This window comes from Lolium rigidum, chromosome 3 (genome assembly GCF_022539505.1).
Source record: "Lolium rigidum isolate FL_2022 chromosome 3, APGP_CSIRO_Lrig_0.1, whole genome shotgun sequence".
Lineage (NCBI taxonomy): Eukaryota > Viridiplantae > Streptophyta > Magnoliopsida > Poales > Poaceae > Lolium > Lolium rigidum.
This window is the reverse complement of record NC_061510.1, coordinates 108,786,096-108,809,757: the sequence shown is the minus strand read 5'-3', so window position 1 is coordinate 108,809,757 and position 23,662 is coordinate 108,786,096. Positions and strand designations below refer to the sequence as shown.

Genomic DNA, 23,662 nt, shown 5'->3' with positions numbered 1-23,662 from the left:
TGTCAAAATTAGGGTTTTGATCTCTGGTGGGCTTGGTACAACCACCCTTCTAACCACCCAACCTCAGGTTGGTTCTCTCTCCGATTTAAATTAGAAACTATTAGACAGATTAAGAAACATAATTAATTAGGATACAGAAGACACAATCACGAATCCGATGACTCACCATTCCACCACAAGCCCCGCCTCCAAAACCCTATTGCGCGGAGCACAAAACCCACACAGGACACGCGCCCCTAAAAGCGCTCCCCGCCCCATCCCAACCCCCGGACACGGCCGCAACAAAAGCCACCAGCTCTGCACTGCTGTTTGCTGCTGCGGTTTCGCTATCTTCCCCACCGCTTCCCGGCCACCGCACCGCCGCCACATGGCGCCGCCCTCCCGCCCCGCGGCCGTCCTCGCATGGTGACGCCTCCTCGCCCGCCCGTCCATTCGCCCACCCGCTCGCGCTGTCCGTGTCCCTGAGATGTGGCGCCTGATTTCGTTGGGTTGGGTTTTTGCAGGGGTTCGGGGGAAGACGGGCAGCTGGGCATGGGCGAGTGCGACGAGAAGGACTCGGCCCACTGCGTCGCCGCGCTGGATCCGTACGCCGTCTCCGCCGTCGTAGCCGGCAGCCGCAACTCCCTCGCCATCTGCCAAGACGGCCGCGTACGGGTCCCTGCAATGATTGCCCTGTTTCCTCCTCCTTGCAGTACCCCTTTCTGGTAGAGTTTTTATTTTTGCTGATGTGGCTTTTCTCGCCCGTCTGCAGCTTTTCACTTGGGGGTGGAACCAGCGGGGCACTCTGGGGCACCCGCCGGAGACCAAGACGGAGAGCTCCCCGGCGCCCGTGGATGCCCTCGCCGGGGTGAAGATCGTGCAGGTCAGTGCCTCGAAATGCGATTCGGTTCTTGATGGGAGCTGTGTCTCATTGGATTTTTGGTGCCAGGCAGCGATCGGCGGATGGCATTGCCTCGCGGTGGATGACAAAGGGCGCGCCTATGCTTGGGGTAGGAACTTGGTTTCTTGCCTCTGGCTTTGTGTTCGACTTTTGTAGGTAGGTTAGATGACATGTGAGTTCATGTTGCAGGGGGGAACGAGTATGGACAGTGTGGGGAGGAGCCTGAGAGGAAGGAAGACGGCACAAGGGCGCTCAGGAGGGACATCCCCATCCCGCAGCGGTGCGCTCTCAAGCTCAAAGTTCGGCAAGTGAGTGCTATAGATTCACTTGCATCACTGAGAATGTTATTGAACTTAAGTCTTTCTTATGCATGGTTTTATGGATTCAACATCCAACAAATTTCGTTTCTCATGATCTTGTCGCATGTCACATGTCACATGTCACATGGGCATGTGCTTTGTTGGCAAGACTTGTTAGGCCGGGAGAACGCATATATAATATTTACATTCGGAATTGTGTCAATGTATCTTGTCCAGATAGAATACTGATGTACTAGTTGACTGATGCTAAAACTTTCTGTCCTGCACTCCTGCTTCCACTCAACATTCATCAACTTCTGGTGTGCTGATTCTTTCATTGATTCTAGGTGGCTGCCGGGGGGACTCACTCAGTGGTTTTGACACAAGAAGGCCATGTTTGGACATGGGGACAGCCATGGCCACCGGGTGATATGTATGTTTCCTGTTCTTTCAACTGAAATCTTCAGTCCTTTTTTATTTTTTTTGGCGCGTGTTGTCCTGGCTTCAAGTTGCTGACCAAGTCTTTTCTTCAGCAAGAAAATATCTACGCCAGTACGTGTGCAAGGGCTTGAACACGTGAGCATGATTGCCGTAGGGGCATTCCATAATTTGGCACTATCGGAAGACGGAATCTTGTGGGCATGGGGTAATAATGAGTATGGTCAGCTGGGGATTGGAGATACCCAACCAAGATCGCAACCGATCCGCGTTGAAGGGCTATCTGACCTTTCATTGGTGAGCCACATTGCTTTGCTGCTTCTAATTTCTGATATCCTCTCTAAACTAAGTGGGGTGTGTATGCTCAAAGCATTTACCAAACAAGCTTAGCTCAAGGCTTGGTTGGTGACTAACTGAGCAAAAGGAAAAAAATACAAACTCGGTCCTGTGGATCCCAGTTCAAAGTCATGTTGACCTGCAACAAGTTAAGCTTGATTTGCCTACAAGTCAATGCTCATGTTTTTTACCACCTTGGGTACTAATTGTTGAATGTCTTTGATGTATTTTTTAAATAAATTTAATATGTTAGATATTGCCTAGGCTAATAATTCCGTACTATGCTGATAAGTCAATAATATTCTACACATATTTTCTGATCAGGTCTTGAGTCCTAATAGTCCTGTTTCTGTTCCTTTTGTTTCATATTCCTACATCTATTTGCAGGTTGACATTGCTGCTGGAGGTTGGCATTCAGCTGCGTTGACTAAAGATGGAGAGGTATTCCCTTTCTTTGATTTAAGCTGGCAATGTCAGGATGACAGTTATAATGAATCCCATGCCAGGATTACATTGACAGGCATTTACATGTTATAACTACAGATGACCTGACAAGCTTGTGTTATTCCCTCCTGTCATTATCGAAATATGTCCAAACAAGAAATCCTGTATAAAGTTAACTAGACTTGAGCTTTTGAAGAGGTGGAGTTCACCTCTATGTACTGAAGCTGCATAGTTAAGCTACTGGCTCAGTTTTGGCCTCTGAGCTACTCAGACGTAGTTTGTACCATTTCCCCCCAAAAACAATGGAGTGGACTTGCACAGAATAATGGTGAGAAGGAAGCACAAGAAAACTCCATCTGGTGTTGCCTTGGATATTGCGGAAGAGAATGAGATGAGAAATAACAGGGAATGGACATAGTGAACATAGAAATTGAGAACTTAGTTTAGAAGTATGTATTTTGCAGTTCTGCAGTTTACATCTGTTAGATTCGAGATATATCTTATGCTGATTGCTGTGTGTATATAAATTTGAAGAAATGAACAAGTTGATCCCATCACAACTTTTGTTGAACTCATCAGGGAAAATGTACTCCCTCCCGTTCAAAATAATTGCCAAAAAATGGATGTATCTAAGACATGTTTTAGTGTGTAGATACATCCATATTTGGACAATTATTTTAAACTGGAGGGAGTATTTGAACTTGGTTATTTCTCAGCATGACCAAATATATCTATGAGAACTGCATGACCTTCCATCTATGTTGAACGTGAGATAGAATATGTCTTTGCATATTCATCTGTTCGTCGGTCTGTAGGTATATGCTTGGGGAAGAGGAGAACATGGGAGGCTTGGCTTTGGGGATGATAAGAGTAGTCACATGGTGCCCCTAAAGGTCCAGCTTCTAGCTGGAGAGGATATTGTTCAGGTAGTTTACAAGTGTTATTTTGAGTTGTTTCCTCCTTGTTCTGTTATCTATAAGTGGCTGTTCCATGTTCAGCATCAGAGCTCACTCTTTTGAATGGTTGCAGGTATCATGCGGAGGAACCCATTCAGTTGCGCTAACTAGCGATGGACGAATATTCTCTGTAAGTAGATTTTTCTTTCTCATCTTGTCCCAAATTGGAAAGAAGAGTGAGAATTTCAGATGTAGAAAAAATAGGTGATTTGGGGGCTAGGGTTTGTGGAGGAAGAAGGAGATGGGTACCTTTAATTAGGCCAAAGGGTAGGTGGGTTTGGGCTTGTTTTGGGCCAAAACTTTGTCAGGTTTTTGCCTACTTTTATTTTATCAAAATGTGAAAACATTTTATAGTTTCAAAACGGACTGGAAAATATTATTTTGTTTTAGTTTGAAAATAAAAATAGAGACGAGGGATTAAAAAACCACCCGGATAATTAACAAAAACAAAAATAGGGTTTTACCAAAATAAATAGGTTCGAAAGTATGCTAGAAAGATATGCATGGTGTCATGATAATGCACAAAATAAAAACAGGCAAAAACTAATAAGGGTTTTTTCTGGGTCTACAGTCACCCAGTGAAACCTGCACAATTTTGATAGTTCATTAGTTACGTTGCACAGCCTCACCACCAAGGCACCAAGCATATTTATCCTTTGGAAAACATAGCTGCAATTATAGGCATCGTATGAAGAGACTATTCTGCTCTATTAGTATGGAAGGCTTGAAGATTTTTTGAGGAAAAGGTTGTAGAGGTGCTTTGAAAACATTTAGTTCATGTGATATTGAGAAGCGTTGATTTATGAGTATCAGTTGTATGAATTTAATAACGAGAAGGTTGATTTGTGAGTATCAGATGTATGAAGTTGACCTAAGTGCCACAAGCTAGTGCTGCTCAGCTTAGGACTAAGAGCACAATTGTATTGGATTTTATTTCCGTATCATGTTTAGATAGAAGGCCCACTTTGGTTGTGTTAGCTCTGAAAGGTTTGCTGCCAGTACCAAATAAAGTTTGATGATAAGTCCTGTGCTTGTACTGACATTTCAAATGTAAATGACTTCCATCCTCCTAAAAAAGACACGTAGTCAGAGCTTTAATTATCATTTTTCCCTTTTTGTGATTGCAGTACGGGCGGGGTGATCATGGCCGTCTGGGCTATGGCAGGAAGGTGACAACGGGCCGCCCAATGGAAGTTCCCATAAACTTACCCCCACCGAAGTCTAGCACCAGCTCCAATGGGCTATGGCAAGCTAACTATGTTGCCTGTGGTGGACGGCATACGCTGGCCATCTTGACATGGACGGATATGTAATACTTAGAGGCACGGCAACTCGGTGTATGAATTTGAACTGAGGTTACAATAACGGAGAATAAGAATCGAACACTTTGCAGAGATGGAATCACCTTATCCTGCTGAGTTGTGCATTTCAGGCTTTCACTGAATTCTGATAAACAAATTTTATGCCGAGTTTTCAGTATTGCGTTTTTTCCATCCTGTAAAAATCCATCGAGAAGCTCGTGTGCTTTGAATCTGGACGGGTTGGCTGAGATGGTGTTTGAAGTGCTGTTCAGATATCCACTGTTTTCAGCACATGTTTCTTGACTTCCCCCTTGCCCCTTTGTCTTAACTGTTCACCGAAAAAGCTGTTGATAGAACTGTCGTAGATGCACAGTTTTGTATTAATGAGTTTCCGAGCCTGGCATCTCCAGGGGCAGATTAATAGCTCCCTAGCCCTAGTGTGCCATAGTTATCTTTGTCACAGTTCGACCCCAAGTCCTTTTGCATGTTCTACTACCAAAGGGAAAAAAATGACATAGCATTTCAATTGTATTTTCTACGTTAAATTTGCTTGATGTAATGCAGCAAAAAATCAGTTTCGGTGTAACTTACTGTAAGACAAGAAAAAGTTACATGGGTTCATGTACGGATGTACCTTTGTAATCCATTCAGAATGTTTCCAAGTCCCTGCAACCCATTTTCATTCCAGTATGAAAATGGTGAGATCGATGCTATAATGAGAAGGATCACTGGAAATGAGGAATAGCTGTGCACCCTGGTTCATAATCCTCTCTTTGGTAACACACTGTGATTCGAATACTCTGTTATCTTTTTTAAACCCGGTAGATCGAGATACATTTTAGAGTTGTTCATATATGGTCTCCTACACCTTCTGCACTATCTGCAGCTCAGCATGAATTCTGAATATCTTTTAGGATGAGCTCTGAATAGATCTCTACATTTATTCCGGCCGCATAATGCTTGCGATTTTTCAGATGTGCTGGGTAGTCTCCATTGTCCTGGAAAGGGTCCTCTGAAACGACTCTCTTCTAGTAGAATATACAACTTGAATATGTAAACTGTAAAATTTTTCTGAAATAGTTGCCCTCAAGTTGCTGGTTGGCTGCCACCAAGAACATGCATTATTGTGTATATGAAGGTTGCTGTCTGCACGATTATATATTTATATTCAAGACTAAACTCTAGTCAACATCTGAGTATGCCGTAGGAATGCTGTCAAATCTTGGTTTGCATTTTGCACATCAGTTTCCATCTATTTTTCCCTAAAGGAAAAAATGCTAGTTTCCATATTTACTCAGGTGGGGACATGCCATCCCTTTCTGCTGAAGAGTGGAGATCAACGTGATGCGCCACAGCAGAAGGGACACGCTAGGGGGAATCAATAGATGGGGATGCCATGCTGCTCGCGATGGCAACCTCTGCAACGGCTAGTGCGACTTGCATCTGCAATTCCACATGCAACTTGCAAGAGATCTCTGTTTCTTTGACAATAACATGCACGAATGCAGCTGATTCTTGTAACATTTTGACAAGAACATGTAAGGTTCTCCCTTTTCTGTCATCTTGAGATGCAATCTGTCCAAAATTGTCCTCTCCTGGTTTAAAACATTTACCAGCTAGACGATGTCCATAATTCATACAGTCACATTCTTTTTGGCCATCGTTGATAAATAGATTTGAGGAGATTTTGTTTTCTCAAAACTAACATCAGACAATTTTACCTTATAAACCTGTATAATCAGAATTCTTGGCACTGATTGAAAATGATATGCTATTGGAAGTCTTGGCACTAATATATGTGCACAAAAGTCTTGGCTATTAGACTTCTACCAACCGATGACATATGCAGCTAAAAATATACAGGGATTGCCAGTTTGCTATACAACTACTTTCTGAAGCTTTCCTCCTCAAAATTTGAAAAAAGGCCACAACCAACTTTATTGTGTGCACTTGCAGCCCATGACACATTGCGATGTGTTATGCCTAAACTGTTGTTGAAATAATGGACCATTTTCTTTGGTCCATGTAGTATTTGAAATTTTGACAAAATCTTACAACCCACATGTGAATTTGAGCCTACGTTGTTAGCAGCTCACAAGTAAGTGACAAAAATGAGAGTGTAAAGTTTAGTTCCACAAGAAAGTTGCGAGCATAAGTGAACCGATCTGGCATATGCTCCTGGTGGAAGTCAGGCTGCCATTGGTCCATGTGTTTGGTGGGGCCCACACAACAACTGATCTACTTTTCCGAACCCACGCGCGATACAGATACAATACAGAGGTGGGCCAAATGCAGTTAAGAGAAGAGTGGGGCGGCGGGTCTTCCCCAAATCACGCCCTCTCTCTCCTCAGTCCTCCACTCCTCCAGAATAACGTCACCAGTAGCAGACGGCCGTCGGGGCGAACAGCGGCGGCGCGAGCGCGAGGAGAGGCTGATGGCGGAGGCGCGGCAGCCGTCGGGCGGGCGGTCGGCGGAGGAGCGGGCGGACGGCGGAGGCGGACACCGTCGCGGGCGTTCCTGCCTGTGGTGGTGCGCCCATGGCCAGGCCCGCGCGGTGGTGGTTAGCGGTGGAGGGCGACTCGACTAGCGGTGCTGTCGATGCGCCTGATCCGGTGCGTGGCTCGCGTCGGGGGACAGGGCCGCGTCGAGGACAAGGCAACGATGGGGACGGTGCGGCGTCGGGGACAGGGCACCGTCTAGCTGGCGTCGGGGACGGGGGCGGCGTCGATGACATGTCGGCCTCGAGGACTGGGCGGCATCGGGGACAGGGCGCCGTCTCGGACGGATCGGCGTCGGGGACATGACGCCGTCGATCTGGCGTCGGAGACGGGGGCGTCGTCGAGGACATGGCGACGCCGGGGACAGGGCGCTGTCTAGGACGGGTCGACGTCGGGGACCTAGCGCCGTGGAGCTGGCGTCGGAGACGTGGGCATCGTCGACTAGGCGTCGTCGACGTGGCGTCGGGGACAGGGCGCCGTCGAGGTGGCCCGAGCTTGGCGACGGGGAGGATGCCGAGTAAGTGCAGCAGCAGGCGCATGCGGCTGTGCGCGGCGCAGTCGGCCACAACGGCCTTGAACCGCGATGGGGATGGATAGGTGGCAGAGGAGAAGAGCATGCGATGGGGGGATGGGGGAGGACCACACATGTATTTTACTGTGGCATAGGTACAGCACACTGCAGTGGACCCCACATACATTTTCTGGATCAATCAGATGCTGACTTAAGCCAGGTTCAGATACCGCCGGGTTCTATTAGTCCACACTCACCTTATACCATCTATAATATAAGTGAGTGAGAAGAGGAGGGGTCCCTGACTTAGGCATACCCAATGGACCTGCCAAAGATGGTACCCGGGGTTTACTGAAGGCCCACAAGTCGTAGAATATGAAGTTCGGAAGCCCAATTAGCATTAAGGAAAGTTAGAGTTGTATTAGGAAATATAGAGACTTGTAACTTTACGGGTTGAACTCAGAGAGTCTCCCGGAATCTGTAATCTTGTGTAACACGGTACCCTCGGCTCCGCCTCCTATATAAGGGATCGTCGAGTACTTTTCGGATGAAACCTTCGAGATCTACTTGCCCTCTACTTCCAACTAAACCCTCACTACGGGAAAGCAGGGCTTTGTCGTGCGCCACTTTGCACGGCAAAGACGCCTGTATGCACGGCAACGGCTTTGCCGTGCGTGCACTCACGGCAACGAGTGCCCGGCAAAGTGTTCGACGGCAAAGCCGTCTTTGCCGTGCGCATGCACAAACTGCACGGCAAAGACCTTTGCCGTGCGTGAGCATCTCTGCCGTGCGGAGATTCTTTGCCGTGCGGCAGGGAGGCTGCCGTGCGCCCCGACATTGCCGTGAGCCACTTTGCATTGTCGTGCGCCTGTCAATGCCGTGCGCCCTGCCAGTGCCGAGCTGCTCACCTTTGCCGTGCGACCGAGCCCTAGCACGCACGGCAAAGGCCCCTACAGGCACGCCCCAGGCAGCTCCCAGGAGCACATGATTGCGCCACGTGGCGCCTTTGCCGTGTGTATGCACACGGAAAAGTGACCAAAAGTCCTTTGTCGTGTGCATACACACGGCAAAGGCCCCTGTTTTTTTCATTTTTTTGCTGCTTTTCACTAATCCCTGCATTTCAAAATTGCATTTCACATATATATAACATATACGACATATATATTCACCATAGCATCACCAACACATCAACAACACCACAAATACATCGAGCACACATAGTTCATGCATAACAAAGTGCAATGTCCATTATTACAATCCATAACAAGTGCGAACATCCATAACAAGTGCGAACAATCCATTACAACGACGACGAGTGCATGAAGACCATGCCATCAACCTTGTCCTCCTTCATTGCTTCCGCCGGCCTCATCGTCATTGCCTTGTGACACATAATCTACAAGGTTGATGGAATTGGCATTTGTCATTTGCATAATGATCACTTGAACAAGCACAATTAGCGGGTTTGGCACAAGTGTAGGAGGACTCACCGCGGTTCATGCTCCGGATGATGTTCATGTTGTTCACGGTGACAGGTGTCCCCGGGCTCTGAGTGGGCGGTGGCGGCATCCACGGCATGGAGTAAGGTGGAGGAGCAGGAATACTCCCCGGTGGAGAAGACAGAACCGTCCGGCTCATCAGCCCAACTCATTTGTGCTCGTCGTCTGCCGCATCATCTCGTCGTTGCTATTGCATCCGCTGCATCATCTGTGTCTGGTGCTGCTGGTACTCCAGAATCTGCTGCTCCATCTGCGCCCTTTGCTTCTGGTCCGCCTTCTCCTTCGCTGCCATCTCCGCCTACGTTGTGTTGCTGCGATGTCATTAACATTTCAATGGAAAGCATGTAAAGGAAATGTAGAGGCCCGAGGAAGAACATACCCGTAACCGCTCGACAGCTAGATCCGAAGCCCGTGGCCGGGGCTCTACCTCAGGCTGGCCGCTCTTACGACCACGACGGATCTGGCGGAGAGAGGGAACCTTCACTGGGTCGACGCAGCCATCACCAAACCATAGGCGGCCATGCTTCAAGCCTTCTCCCGCAAGCACCGCAACCTCAGGGTCAAAGTCCCCGGCCTCTGGGTTGGCGTCCTCGCCGTACTTCTGCTTGAACTTGGAGACATACGACGTACACTGGGTCTCGAATTGCGGGTTAACCCACACGGACCCCGTCTCAGGATCAGGCGTCTTCCTTTGCTTCTTCTTCTTTAGCACGGCAAAGACGTTAGGCTTCGCTCCTGTCCTGACTTCCTGCAAAAGAGAACATGTAATTAAGTGAAGTGGCACACCCTTGCAGAGTTAACAAATATATAACATGAATTCAAAGAATTAAGGAACCATTAATTTTCTCACCTCGTTCTGCAGGTGAAGAGAGATGGGGATGCTGCCTTGGATATGCGATCCACCTCGCATCTCTGCTCGCTTCTTCTTGCCCTCCTCGTGCTTCTTGAGGTACTGGGGGCATGTCCACCACATGACCATCGCAAGAAAGCACCTCTCGTCGTTGCCGACGTACTGAGGAGGGTTCTACATGCACAAGATAAACCCATTATGGTAAAATAAACTACATGGCTGTTGACTGCCAAAACCCACCGGCGGGCAGCGGCCTTGTCAACACCGTAGAGCCGGGAAGAGCCTAGAGCTGCGGCTGGCTGAGACCCCTCCGAGCGACGGCCCGCAATGCTCTTCTGGTCACACGCGGCGTTGCGAAGTGCAAGGGCGTGCCACCTGACCTATACCCGGTCGTGAAGGTGATGAGGATGCCTCGCTTAGTTTCCTGCAGGGCATACATGTAAACGTTAAATACGAGCCTCGATCGGCTCTCGAGTTATCCCGTGAATCGGCTCAAAGAGCCGATCCACCCATGATCCGTACGGGGTGCACGAATACTTGGTGGTCCTGCTTGATCAAGATGAAGCTAATGAGATCTACGACGATTTAGGGTTTTCACCGCATAATCGGATCATCCTACTCCAGGTTGGGCCTTGCGGCCACGCACGGTGCTCGTAAGCCGATCCTAAACAAGGCCAAAAAACCAACATGAAGTTGATCCTAGGAACATCCCGTTTAGGACTTGCGAACGCCACCCTACGTGCCACTGGATCCTCCCCCTTTGTAAGGCCTAACTATTGCGGATATCAAACTAATCCTTGTAGAACAAGGAGCAATCGTAACGGATCAGATCTACTAAATAACGATCAAGCGGGTGCCGCCCCCACACCCGAGATAGGCGTGAGGGCGGCTAGATATGCAAGGGTTGCACTACGTAAGCATGCTTAAACGAAGAACAATGCTAACCCTAACACATCTAATGATAACTACGTTGCTCGCCATCAAAAACGCTTCAAGTACGAGCAACGCATGAACAACGTGGGCTTGTGCTGCCTAGATCGCAAGATGCGATCTAGGCAGCATGTCGCTTACCTGATAGAAACCCTCGAGACGAAGGAGTTGGCGATGCGCCGAGATTGGTTTGTTTTTGGGGTTGAACGTGAGTTGTTGTTTATTCCATAAACCCTAGATACATATTTATAGTCCAGCGGACTTTCTAATGTGGGCATGCACTAAACCGTGCACGACTAAGATTCTATCTCTAAACTAAAATAGATCTAATATGTTACAGATACACGGGCAATTAAGCCCAACAGGCCGATTCATATAATTCTCCACATATATTTCCTTAAGCCCATCTTGACTGCGGCCCACCTCTGACTCGGTCAAATCTTGGTGATAACAATGGCGATAAAGAAATCAATAACACATAAATGCAAATACCTGCATGTACTGCCACGGCTGCATGAGCGTGTCGCGAGCGTCCTCCTTAGTCATGTGGACGAAGCGGTCAGCGTGCCAGTCGCGGACGCACTGAACACGTGCCTCGTAGTGCATGCCAGTCACGCTCTTCCTTGCAATCTGGTGTAGGACATCATCGCACGCATTTTCCTTGCCCTCGGCCCTCTTGAAGTATTTCTGCAACCATGCACATAGGTAAAACAAGGGGCATTAGTGCAATTATTGTCAACCAAGGAGAGTGTATGAATGGTAAGAAGTCAAAAGTCACGTATCCAGAATTTGGCAACAACCACGTCCGCCGCGGTGCCGCGTCCAAGAGGATCTTCCGCGAGGCTGTAGTGCGCCCACCTCCAAGCTACGCCGCAGCCACCCGCAGGGGAGATCGACTATCCCGTGGAAATACCTTCTAAGTAGGCCCCCAAGGATGTTGGAGTACCCACGTGGCGGCCTCTGCGACGGGTCTTCAAACCTGAACGAGCTGCACCATGAAACGACAACATCAAATTGTATGTGATAATAATTTTGATAATGACAAAATTGCGATAATGAAATGCCAAAAATTAACATGTACCTCCTTCCATAGGGCTCTAGAACAACATGGCTGTAGCGCCAGTGCTTCAGCGCGGGGAGCTGTGTTATCCCACGCCGATATGGCCTCCTATCACGTGGCCTCAGCCTCTCCACAGCTGGAACGTACTGGTAATCCTTTGGCGCTTGCCAAACTAGGTTTGGATCAGCATCGAACTCTAAGTTCCCCAACCCCTCATCCTCCGAGAGGTCCTCCTCGTCCCCCTCCACCTCCTAGTCCTCCCCACCCCCTCCTCCTCTTGGTCCTCCCCACCCCCTCCTCCTCCTGGTCCTCCCCACCCTCGTGGTGATCCTGGTCCTCCTCCTCCTCATCATCATCGGCTGCGGGAGGGGGGCTAGGACTAGGAGTGAGTACCCGCGTCGGATTCTTCCTACGCGGCCGCCCTGTGGGAGCGACAGGAGGGGGGTAGTAGCTCGGCCCCGCCTCGAAGTCCCTACACCTACCAAGTCCTTGAGCTTCTTTTTAAGATCGCCACCCTTTTTTTTTGGCGGCATGCTTCAATCACCTGCAAACACAAATGAAGAGAGTGATTTATTAGTACGCAATATTGTAAAGAGATAAATATTAGTGAAAGCAACAGAAATATAAGTAGATGGACATTAATGAAAGCAACAATAATGCAAAAGGATGAACATTAATTAGTGGAAGCAACAAATAGCTAGCATAGAGTTCTCTCAAACATAGCACGGAGTTCTTACAAATAACCTAGCTAGACAATCACTATTACACAGAGTTATTACAAATAGGCTAGCCTCACAATTACTACTATATAAATCAGTAGCCTGTGTCGCCATCCGTGATTGGACCGCGTGTGTCCTCATCGTCATCAGGCTCGGCGAACCAATAATCATCAATGAAACCTGGAGGTGGTCCATCTGCATCGAGGTCAATCCCTGCTCTGAACGCCTCGAGAAAACTCAGGTCTTCCGGGGCACAAACATCCTCAGCTTCATCTTCTGCATTGTCCCCATCCATGCCCGCATCTTCTTGTTCATCCTATACGACCATGTCATCGATAGTCGGTAAGCCGATTGTGAAATGGCCGGGGAGCCCTTCTTCCTGATAAAACTCGACACTCTTTGCTGAGGGGTCTACGCGGCGGTAATCGTCCTTGTTTGGCGGGGGCGGCCTATTGCGTGAAGGCACCGTCATCACAACATCCCATCCATGTAGACGTTTTGTCGGGTTTTTGCACGTGTACGGGAGATAGAATACTTGAAAGGCCTGGGTAGCCAAGATGTACACATCCTCTCCCTTATAAACAGAGTTCCTTTCAACTTCGACCAACCCAATTTCAGGATCCCGTCTCACCCGACGTGGGTCAAACCAATGACATTTGAAGACGACGGGATTTAGCCCTTTGTCAAACCCGTAATTCAGCTCGTATATACCCTCGACTCTTCCATAGTAATGGAGCCCATCATCACCTTGACATACCACCCTGCTATTTATTGTCTTCGCGTTGGGCCGGCTTGTTGTGTATTTATGGGTCTGGAAGCGATACCCGTTCACGTCATAGGAGTTGAACGCTTCAAGGGAATGGTCAAAGCCCCTAGCAATTTTTCTTAGCTCTGACTTCATCTCTTTATCAGTTCTTGCCTACAAGTTTAGCACGAGAAGTTTAGAACGATAAATGACCGATACATGTCGGAAGTGCTAGCTAATTTGGATAGAATAGTACCAAGTTACAGACCCAGCTACTGAAACCGAAACCGCCGCCCTTATCGAAAATTTGCTTGGATTCTTCCGGGGTATTCTTCCAATGTATAGCCTTGAATTGCCTATACCGATGAAAAGAGGAAGAGTTAGCCACGAACATACGAGTGGATCAAGGCCGTGAATGTTTGCGAATAATTAAATGGTTCGCACTTACTCGATGTACGGCTTCACTTCGACCATGGTGTTTAAGACATACGAGTGGATCAAGGTCCGTTCCTGTAGGTCCGTTCTATACGGCTTCGAGCCACTTGACTTGCCACCAAGCCCCACGAAGATGCTAAGCTTGGGTACTTCTTCATTGTTGGCGGCATTGTAACGGAGGACCGGGTTGTGCTTTGTGGGAATGTTGGGGTCATAGTGCTTAGTGGTGAAGTTTGCCACCTCCACGTTCGGGACTCGCTCGGCTATGGATGCTTCGATCTTGCATTTATTGCCGGTCATTTGACGAAGCTTTTGTGTTTCTCTCTCGGGACCAAACCGCCAACGGCCCCAATTCGGCCCCCCTTTAAGCATTCCTCCGCGAGGTGCATGATCATATGTTGCATCGGATTAAAAACCCTGGAGGAAAGATCTTCTCTAGATCGCAAAGCAACACGGGTGCCTCTTCATCCAGCTTCTCAATCACTTTAGTGTCTAACTCCCTAGCACAAATCTGGTGGAAGAAAAAACTCAACCTCGCTAGAACTCGCCAAGTATTCTCAGGGACATAGCCTCGAATCATCACCGGCATTATCCTCTCAAGCCATATGTGGTAGTCATGACTCTTCAGTCCTTGTACTCGCAACGTTTCAATGTTCAGACCGCTCATCCAGTTGGCTGCGAACCCATCAGGGAAAAACAAGGAGTCCTTCATCCATTGGAAGACCTCCCTTTTTTGGGCCTTTGTGAGGCAGAACGGAGCGTGTGGCTTAGTCCAAGTTTTTTTGGCACCATGAGGTGGCTGCATGTTCAACTCCGGCCTATCGCACCACATTTCTTGATCAATTCGAGCCTTTATGTTATCCTTCGTCTTCTCGGTGTCCACAATCGTGCTCCAAATGGCTTCACTAATATTCTTCTCGGTGTGCATTACATCAATGTTATGCGGGAGCTCGAGAAACTCAAAGTAAGGGAGCTTCCATAAGCACGGCTTGTGAGTCCATTGGTGTGTCTCCCCATATCCCAAGAAACCATTCCCATCGGGGCTAGGCTGAAGAGCATCTAACTCGGCCTTGATTTCCGTTCCGGTCTTCAGAATTGGCTTCGGGCCACGGACAACACGGCCTTTCTTGAAACTCTTTACATCACTCCTGTATGTATGCCTCCGCTCAAGGAACTGTCGATGTCACCAGATCCGGCTTGAGTGCCTACCGCTTCTGATCCGTCTTCCCCGAGCGCCGCTACAGTTGCAAGTACCTGCTTTGGCTGGACGGAATCGACTTCAGGCTGTTCACCGTATCCGAGTTCCATCACCTTGCGATCAAACTCGCAAGTGTCCATGGACTGGGTGTCTCCGGAGATTGGGCTTAGATTTCCCAAGATCGACTCTTCAACCGGAGTTTCGCTTTCTCCGACAGCCTCTTGCTGATCCGGAGCAGCGTTGTTTTCCGGGGCCACGACCTGCTCGGGACCAGCTCCGGCTTCATTAGGTGCGGTTCCGGCGGTATGGGCCAAGAAGTGTACGAAGTGACACCTTTGCTTCTCTAACACCTGGGAGACCCAGGCGGATCTGCATTGGTCTTCCACCGTTACTTCTCCGCTCGGGGCGGATTGGGTGGGTTTTGATTTTTTCGGATCTAAGGCGGAATCTTCGCTAGGAAGTTCCGGCGTCTCGGATCGGATCTTCGCGACCGCGTCCTCGCTCGGCGGCGGTCGCGTCGGCGCTACTTACCGCGTGGGTTTCCGTCGAGATCGACGGTTTCCCCGATGAAGATGTGTATGCCGCCAACTCGGGACGATGGAGAGCTTGACGGGGTCGGTTTTAGCCGGAATCCAACACTCATCCGGAGGGACGATCGGCAGATTTCCGGCGTAAAGGACACGCCCCACAGCGATGGTGTCGTCGTAGCTTCCCATGGCGGAACCCTCCCGGTTCCAGCCTCCAGACGCCGCAGGCCCCACGGTGGGTGCCAACTGTCGTTGCCTAATCGACGGTCCCTCGGAGGAGGGATCCTCACGAGGGGGAGAAGAAGTAGGGGCCATAGGGCGGAGTGCACACGGGATGGTGGTACGCGAGTTACCCCGCTTCGGAACACCTCGCACGATGACGGGGCCTACTGCTGCTTGTCTGGAATTATCTGGGCGCTTTCGCGTTGTTACAATGAGTTGTGGTTGTGCCTCTAGGGCTCCCGGGATCCGACTTATAAAGGCGCACGGATCTAGGGTTTACATGGAGAGTCCTAGCCGGATTACAGATAGCCTAACTACGGTACAATATCTTGCCGTGCACGTCACGGATCCGCCTTCCATATACGTCGTACTGGATCCGGGTTCCTCATGGGCCTCCATGGATCCGGGTTACTCCTAATGTCGGTACGGATCCGGCTTACTGATCCTGGGCTGGACTTCTTCCTTCATGATCAACGCCAACTCGGGCCGCCCGATGGGCCACATGCCTCATCACCATCTGTGGGCCACCCGGGCTTGCCGGATCTAGGCACTGTCGATGGTACACCCATGAAGTATACCCACAACAGTCGAGCTTCATCAAAGCATGAATACTTGCCTCCCTTGTTTAGCCAAAAGAAAGTCACGGCCTGCCTGCACTGTGGGCAAGGCCACTTCCCATGTGTACACCACCCGCAGAACAAAGCACGTGCTCGGCAGGTCATGCGAGGACGTGTGGTACCACACATACATATCGAAGTACTCCTTCTTTGATGCGTCATATGTTCGGATCCCGCGACCTTCCCAGCCACGAACCAAGTCATCCACCAGCGGTTCCGGGTACACATTCATGTTCTTACCTCGGGTATTTGGGCCCTAGGATTATCATCGACACAAACATGTTCTCCGATCTCATGCGAGACGCCGGGGGAGGTTCATGGGAATAACAAACACCGGCCAACAACCGTATACCTGCAGCCGACATACCATATGGATTGAACCCATCGGTTGATATCGCAACTCGCTACGCTCCTCGGGTCACACGCTTTCGATGGAAATTTCTTGACAAAGTGCTTCCATGCAGTACCATCCGACGGATGTATCATCTTGTCGGTGTATCTGTTTCCTTCCACGGCCCACCTCATCTGCTGGGCAGTATCCTCGGTCATGAAGAGCCGCTGGATCCTCGGTAGAACTGGAAGATAGTGTTGCCGGCCAAAACCCACCGTCGAGCAGCGACGGGCAACACGGAGAGCCGGGAGGCTCCCAGGACTGCTGGTGGGCCCTGGTCCCTCAGGCGACGGCCCGCAATGCTCCGGCACACGTCCTAGCTAATGTAAGGGCGTGCCACCTGACCTATACCTGGTCAGGAAGGTGATGGATTGCTTCAGTTAGTTTCCTGCATGGCAGACACGTAAACATTAAATGCGAGCCCGATCGGCTCTCAGGTTACCCTGTGAATCGGCTCAAAGAGCCGATTACCCCATGTTTCACGTTGGATTTACGATAACATGGGGATCCTGCTTTATCAATACCAAGTTAAATCAATCTACGACAGTTTATGGTTTTCACCGCATAACCGGAACATCCTACGCGTAGTTGAGCCTGGCAGATACGAAAGATAATAGAAAAATAGTCCTAAAGAGGCCTAAAAACCAACATGAAGTCGATTCCCGGAACAATCCCTTTAGGATCAGCAGACCATACCCTACGCACTACTGGATCGTTCAACCCGTTTGCAAGGCCTAACCATGCGGATATCAAACCAATCCTTGGAGAACAAGGAACAACTATAACAGATCAGATCTACTAAATAAAGAACAAGCAAGATGCTGCCCTTACACCCAAGATAGGTGCAAAGGCAGCTAGATATTGAGGGGCAGCGTAGCTAAGCAAGCATATCATAAAAGTATCAACGTCAGCCCCAAAACATCTACGATAAGGGTGTTGCTCGCCATCAAAAAGGCTTCAGTACGAGCAACACCAACAACGAATAAACTGATACTGCCTAGATCGCAAGATGCGATCTAGGCAGCATGTTGCTTACCCGGAAGAAACCCTCGAAACAAGGAGTGGCGATGCGCCTAGATTGGTTTGTTGTGAACGTGATCGTCCTCCTTTCTCAATAACCCTAGGTACATATTTATAGTCCGTAGACTTTCTATCTTTGGAATAAACCTAGCTGTCTACGATTAAACTCTATCTCTTAATTCTAAACATAAAACGTAATCTACCATAAAATACAGATACACGAGCAATCTAGCCCAAACTCTCGCACAAGGCCGATTCAGAGACACTTTATATGCATGTCATCTAAGCCCATCTCAATCACGGCCCATCTTCTGTTCTGGCTAAATTCTGGTGATAACACATGCCCCCCTGGTTTTGGCAATAATAATTCCAAAACCACTCTGTTTTTTCTTCATCGGGTTACGCGTTGCAGAGCAGAACCGCTTCAGTGTCTTTCCATCATGATGCCCTGTCTTCTCAACTCCTCCGGACTGCACGATTGACAGTTTTGGCACCGCGTCCTCGAAAATTGCCCGATCATTGAACCATCTCCCACTATATCCCTTTTATTCAATGAAGAATGCTTCGGTTTGATTTTCCCAATTATCAAAGTAGGTCAATGCTCAAAGAGCCGGTGGCAACGCATCGGTTTTTTACCAAAAACACTAGCAAGACCAGACTCAATTACCCCTTTAGACCGGTCCAAGCGGTCATTCCCCCAAATTTCAAACGGTAACTTGCGACTTCCCAGCGAGGAACAAACTCAGATCCCCAATTGCCCATCGAGCAGATTCAACCCGTGGCAACGCAAATCCCAGATCCCCAACCGCGCAGATCCATTTCCGCCGGCGAATCAGATGGCGGAATCGTCCAACGCCAACGCAACGGTCTCTGGCCTGAAGGTAAACCTTAACTGCACCTCGCCATCCGAGCATAGTGTTAGAACTAATAGCAAACATCTGAATTAATGCTTTATTCCACCATTAATTTAAGGTATCAGACATTCTGTTGCCGCATCCCTCTCTTCCAAACTCCCTTTGCCTTGGCCCCCGTTCTGTCGAGAGTCCTGCCCATCTGATTTCTTGCGAGGCCAATAGGATCCCTTTCGTGAGCCAAAATTTAGATCTAACCTCTTGGGCCGACTGCTTACGAGCCTGGCCTAACCCCCCTGAAGATTGGGTTTCCTGGTATAGTAGAGTATCCAAAACCTACCAATCCACATGGGAAACCACAGGAATAGCCGATGCTCTGTCTTTATCATTGTCTCCCCTTGAGAAGCATGAAAACCTTGTAAAAACCATCGGCTACTTCTGGTCTGATGCTCTGAACTGCTTCATGTTTGGCCACGGCCCCATGACACCAACTCTGCTAGATGTGACAATGATCACTGGCCTAGACATTACATCTCCCAGCCCCTCTGCTTTTATGCTGCCAAGGATTCCTTTCAAGCTCTCTTCCAAAACAGAGTGCACAAACTGGGGTGCTTACCTTCGGCGCCACATGAAAACTAAAGGCCCTGTAACAGAGAAGGAACACACGGCCTTCCTAAATTTCTGGTTGGAACACTTCATATTCTGTGGCCCTTCACTTGCTCCGACCAAGAATTATCTTTCCTTGGCCTATGAACTTGCCAGAGGCACCCAGCTTGGCCTCGGCAAACTGTTCCTTGGAGAGGTCTATCGATATCTCCAACTAATGTCTGTTAAATTATTCTCCCAACAAACAGTCAAAACAGGAGGTCCCTGGTGGTTCATTCAGCTATGGGCTCAGCTGTATTTCCAGAACCATATCCCAAACTTCCCACCTTTGGCTACTTGCACCTTTCCAGACGCCACCGGGAAGCAGATCCGATGCACCAGCTATGGCCAAGCTTTGTATAGCCTTCCAGGTAGTAGACTGATCCCCAAGGAAGCATCAAAGTGGTTCAGCATTTTCTTCCAAGGCCTGGACAATCCCTTCTTCTTTCCTTACACGGAGTCTGAAAATTTTGAAAACCCAGTCTCCTTCAGGTTAGACAGCTTTGCCGATGACACCAGCACCCGACAATTGTATTCCACCATGATCCATCCCTGCTTCCTTCCAGTTGGCATGAGCACATCAAACAGAATCATCAAACCTGGTTATGAATCATATCAGCCGGTCGTAGCAGCCCGGCAGTTTGGTTTTGGGCAGGTGTCTCCCCATTTCTTCCTCCACCACTTAACAGAGAGTAGAGCTGACTTGCCCGATCTCCTCACCGGTCAGAGGTGCTACTCTTTCTTTGATGCTCTAGCCATCCCAGTCCCTCACAATCTCTCTTTCACCTCATCAACCGATGGTTTTGAGACATGGTGGCCAATGTGGAAAACTCATGCCTTCAGGAGAGCTCTGGGACCGTTGCTGAAACAAATCGATGCTGAATATAACATCCCCACCGAACAGGTACTACCACTCGCAAATTTTCTTGAAGTGGCTTACAATGGCTTACAATGATTTTTATAACCTTGCTCTGTCTTCTTGCAGCAACAAGATGGTCCAGAGCCTACACATGATGACGGCCCCCCTTTCGAATTCTTCCCACCGGCTCCTGTGGTCCTCTTCTGCAAAGGCTCGCCACCTTTGAAAAAGGTATTGATGCAGAGCCAGCCGATCTCACCAAAATCGGCTTCCAAGAGCAAAGTATCTCCCGGGCCAGCTGCCCCCCGAGCCTCAACCAGGGCGAGAACGACGGTGAGGAAAGTAGCCGTCAGGAAAACTTTGAAGCGCCGGAGCCCTTCTCCAGATCAAAAGAGCCTGCACGTATGTTGATCCATGCCTTGACTGATTTCGTCCATCCTTGTGGGGCTTCTGCAAACATGCCTGTGTTTACTAACTCTTCTTTTATAGGCCTCCACCGAAGACAACTCCAGCGAGGCAACACAATCCAGTCGAGGGGATTCGAGCTCAGGTAACTCTGGGAAAATCACCACGCAGAGCCAGCCAGATTTGCCACCATCGGCTTCCAGGAAAAGGCCAGCTCCTGAACCTGCTGCCCCCCAAGTTCCGATCAAAGCGGGGCAAGGTGGCCTACGCACAAAGAGCCGATGTACCAAGAGGACTCGAAAGGAACCGCGAGCCCCTTCATCAAACCAAGAGGCTTCAAATGTAATTACCCTCCATACTCTCCCCAGCTTGTCTTTCATGCTAATCCATTGCTGCTCGCATCGGCTAACCACCCCCTATGCAGACTGATGACACTTCTAGTGGGGAAGTCGAGGAAGTGCCGATGCCCTCCGCAAGCCTGGATCCAATAATCAATGAAGGTGTCGTTGACAAGGTCGCCAATTTGGCCAAGTCCCCAGCAGAAACGCAAGAGCCGATTGCTTCATCATCGGCTGTCCCCCTGGTCTCAGGAGAGGTATACTCCCTTCGTTTGGCTCACCCTTCCTTTCTGCTGCATACTGACGCTGTTTCTGTTTGTCAGGGTGATGGCCTCTTGGGCTTGCTAACGTTCGATCCTGAATCCATCGAACCGGCTCCTTCTACGGCATGGGATGAACCTCGACCCAGCGCTGTCCTCAGTCAATTTCAGCGTCTCAAAGCCCTGCTTTCCTCCCCGATCGAGACGTTGGTCGAAGACCCCGAGGAAGTGAAGAGTGTTCTTGAAGAAATCCAGCACCACCTCCCGGTAACATTGCAGGTGAAACTTTGGCCAGTTGTGACTCTGTCTGCCTACAGGTCAAGGGTGAAGTTAGCTCGTCAGCGAATCGATCTACGCCACGCCCAACTTCCGTTGAAAGCCGATATTGCAGACAAATGCCAGCGGCTTAATGAGAAAAAGGCGGCCTTGGATGCAAAAACTGACACCTCTGTCGGCACCGCCGAACTTGAGACCTTGCGAAAGGAACTGGAGGACCTTGAAGAGAGGGTCTGGGCAACCAAGGAGCTTATTCATGATAAGGAAGCTTTTATTGCCCGCTCCCAAGAGGAAGCAGAAGGCCTCAAAGTTCAACTGAAAACTGATCTGGCAGAAATACGGGCCCTGAACAAGCAGCTAGTGACGGGCGAGGACGAAGATGACGAGGCCGAGATCGCCGAGGTGGATCGTGTCCGTGTTGACGCCCTCCGTGCCTTCGAGGCATTCCTTCAGTAGAGCTTATCCATGTAACCTGATACTTGCTCATAACAGTTTGTACTTCTAAAGTCGATGGTTGCGCATCGGCTGTTTTATTCTGAAGTCGATGTCTGTGCATCGGCTGTGCTGTGCTTTGTATATTTTTTTACTGGCCGATTTAATGCATCGGCCCCCGTATTTCACCTTTTTACTGGCCGATTTAATGCATCGGCCCCCGTATTTCACCGTCGTCCCATATTAGGTGCCCCCCGAGCCGAATCTTTCAAGTAATTGGAGATATCGGCTCTCCAGTTATCCGACTCATGAAACTTAAAACCTTACGACCAGCAGCTGCATTGATCAATGTCTCTTCTACCGGCATTGGGTACTCATCCTTTGGAGTGGCTCTGTTGAGATCCCGAAAATCTATGGCGACGCGCCATCGGCCGTCCTTTTTCTCTACTGAGTACGATACTAGAAATCCATTCGAGCATACTTGCATGGCTCTGATGAACCCGGCGCTCAACATCTTCTCGATCTCTTTCTTGACTTCTTCCAAAATTTCGGCCTTCATCCGTCGTGCTCGCTCGCCGGAACGGCCGAAATCCTTTCTTAAGAGGGAGCCGATGCTCAATGATGCTCCTGTCTAACCCGGGCATTTCTGTGTAATCCCAGGCAAAACAATCTAGGTATTCTTTCAACAAAGCTATCATCAGGCCCCTCAGATGAGGATCTAACTTTTTGCTGATAAATGTTGGTCGTGGCTTATCCCCAGGACCAATGTCAATCTTTTCTAGCTCATCAGCCGATGTAAACCCATACCCTAGCTTTCCGTCGCCTGCTAGATCGATGCTGAACACAGGCAGAACGTATGGCGAGGATAATTTTGGCCGATTGCTGGAATCGGCCTCCTTTTTGATTGTATTGCTCAATGAAGGTTTACAACTTATTTGTGCTCCCCTACGGGAGGGAGTGTCCCTACTACGACTACGTGACATGCCTGAGGTGAGATCATCGCTTTTTATTTTTTGGGGCCGATCGTAGGGATCGGCTTTGCCACGTACGTCGATTGATGTTGCTCTTGCTACTCTGTCAGGCCGGTGGATAAGACCAGCCTCACCCCGTTTTTTGTAACTTCGATGCGCTCACGGCCATCCAAGCCGACTCGCAGAGCGGCTCTTGGTCTTCCGCGTCCCAAATATTCATGCCGGCTATTGAGACCTCGATCGAGTCGTCCGCATGAACGACCTCCACTTCATCTCCATCCCATTGTATCGAGCACTCGGTGCATTGTAGATGGAATGCAGCGATTGGCGTGAATCCAATCCCTCCCTAGCGGGACGGCGTAGGTGCTTTTGCCGTCGACGATGAAGAATGATGTAGGGATGGTTTTTCGGCCTACGGTTAGATCCACGTTCGGAACGCCTTGCGTCTCGATGCTTGGCCGTTGAAGTCGTTTAGTGTGACGTTGGTTTTGATCAAATCTGCGCTAGAGCGTCCCAAACGCCGTAGCATGGAATATGGCATTATATTGATCGCCGCTCCCGTGTCAACCAACATCTTGCCGACAGAGCTGCCCATTGATATAACCTTTCGGGCACGGGGCCTTCAAATGTTTGTAGCTCTTCTCTCGTGGCTTTTCAAAGATAGCCGGCTGTGGACCGCGGTCAAGCCGTGCTATCGGCACTTCTTCGGTTCTGGAGCACGAAACTCCGACGGAAGTATGAACACCATA

The 23,662-nt window shown here is 49.3% G+C and overlaps 1 protein-coding gene across 1 annotated transcript; it reads left to right on the top strand.

Annotated features, from left to right (window-relative positions):
* The first annotated feature begins 350 nt into the window (after positions 1 to 350).
* On the top strand, positions 351 to 4,784 carry LOC124697971 (ultraviolet-B receptor UVR8-like). The gene is made up of 11 exons (XM_047230499.1): positions 351 to 405; positions 504 to 648; positions 752 to 862; positions 929 to 989; positions 1,070 to 1,188; positions 1,527 to 1,612; positions 1,713 to 1,914; positions 2,341 to 2,394; positions 3,213 to 3,323; positions 3,427 to 3,483; positions 4,481 to 4,784. Exons 1-11 carry the CDS (start codon positions 368 to 370, stop codon positions 4,664 to 4,666), a joined length of 1,170 nt encoding a protein of 389 aa, XP_047086455.1. The 5' UTR covers positions 351 to 367; the 3' UTR covers positions 4,667 to 4,784.
* Positions 4,785 to 23,662: the final 18,878 nt, after the last annotated feature.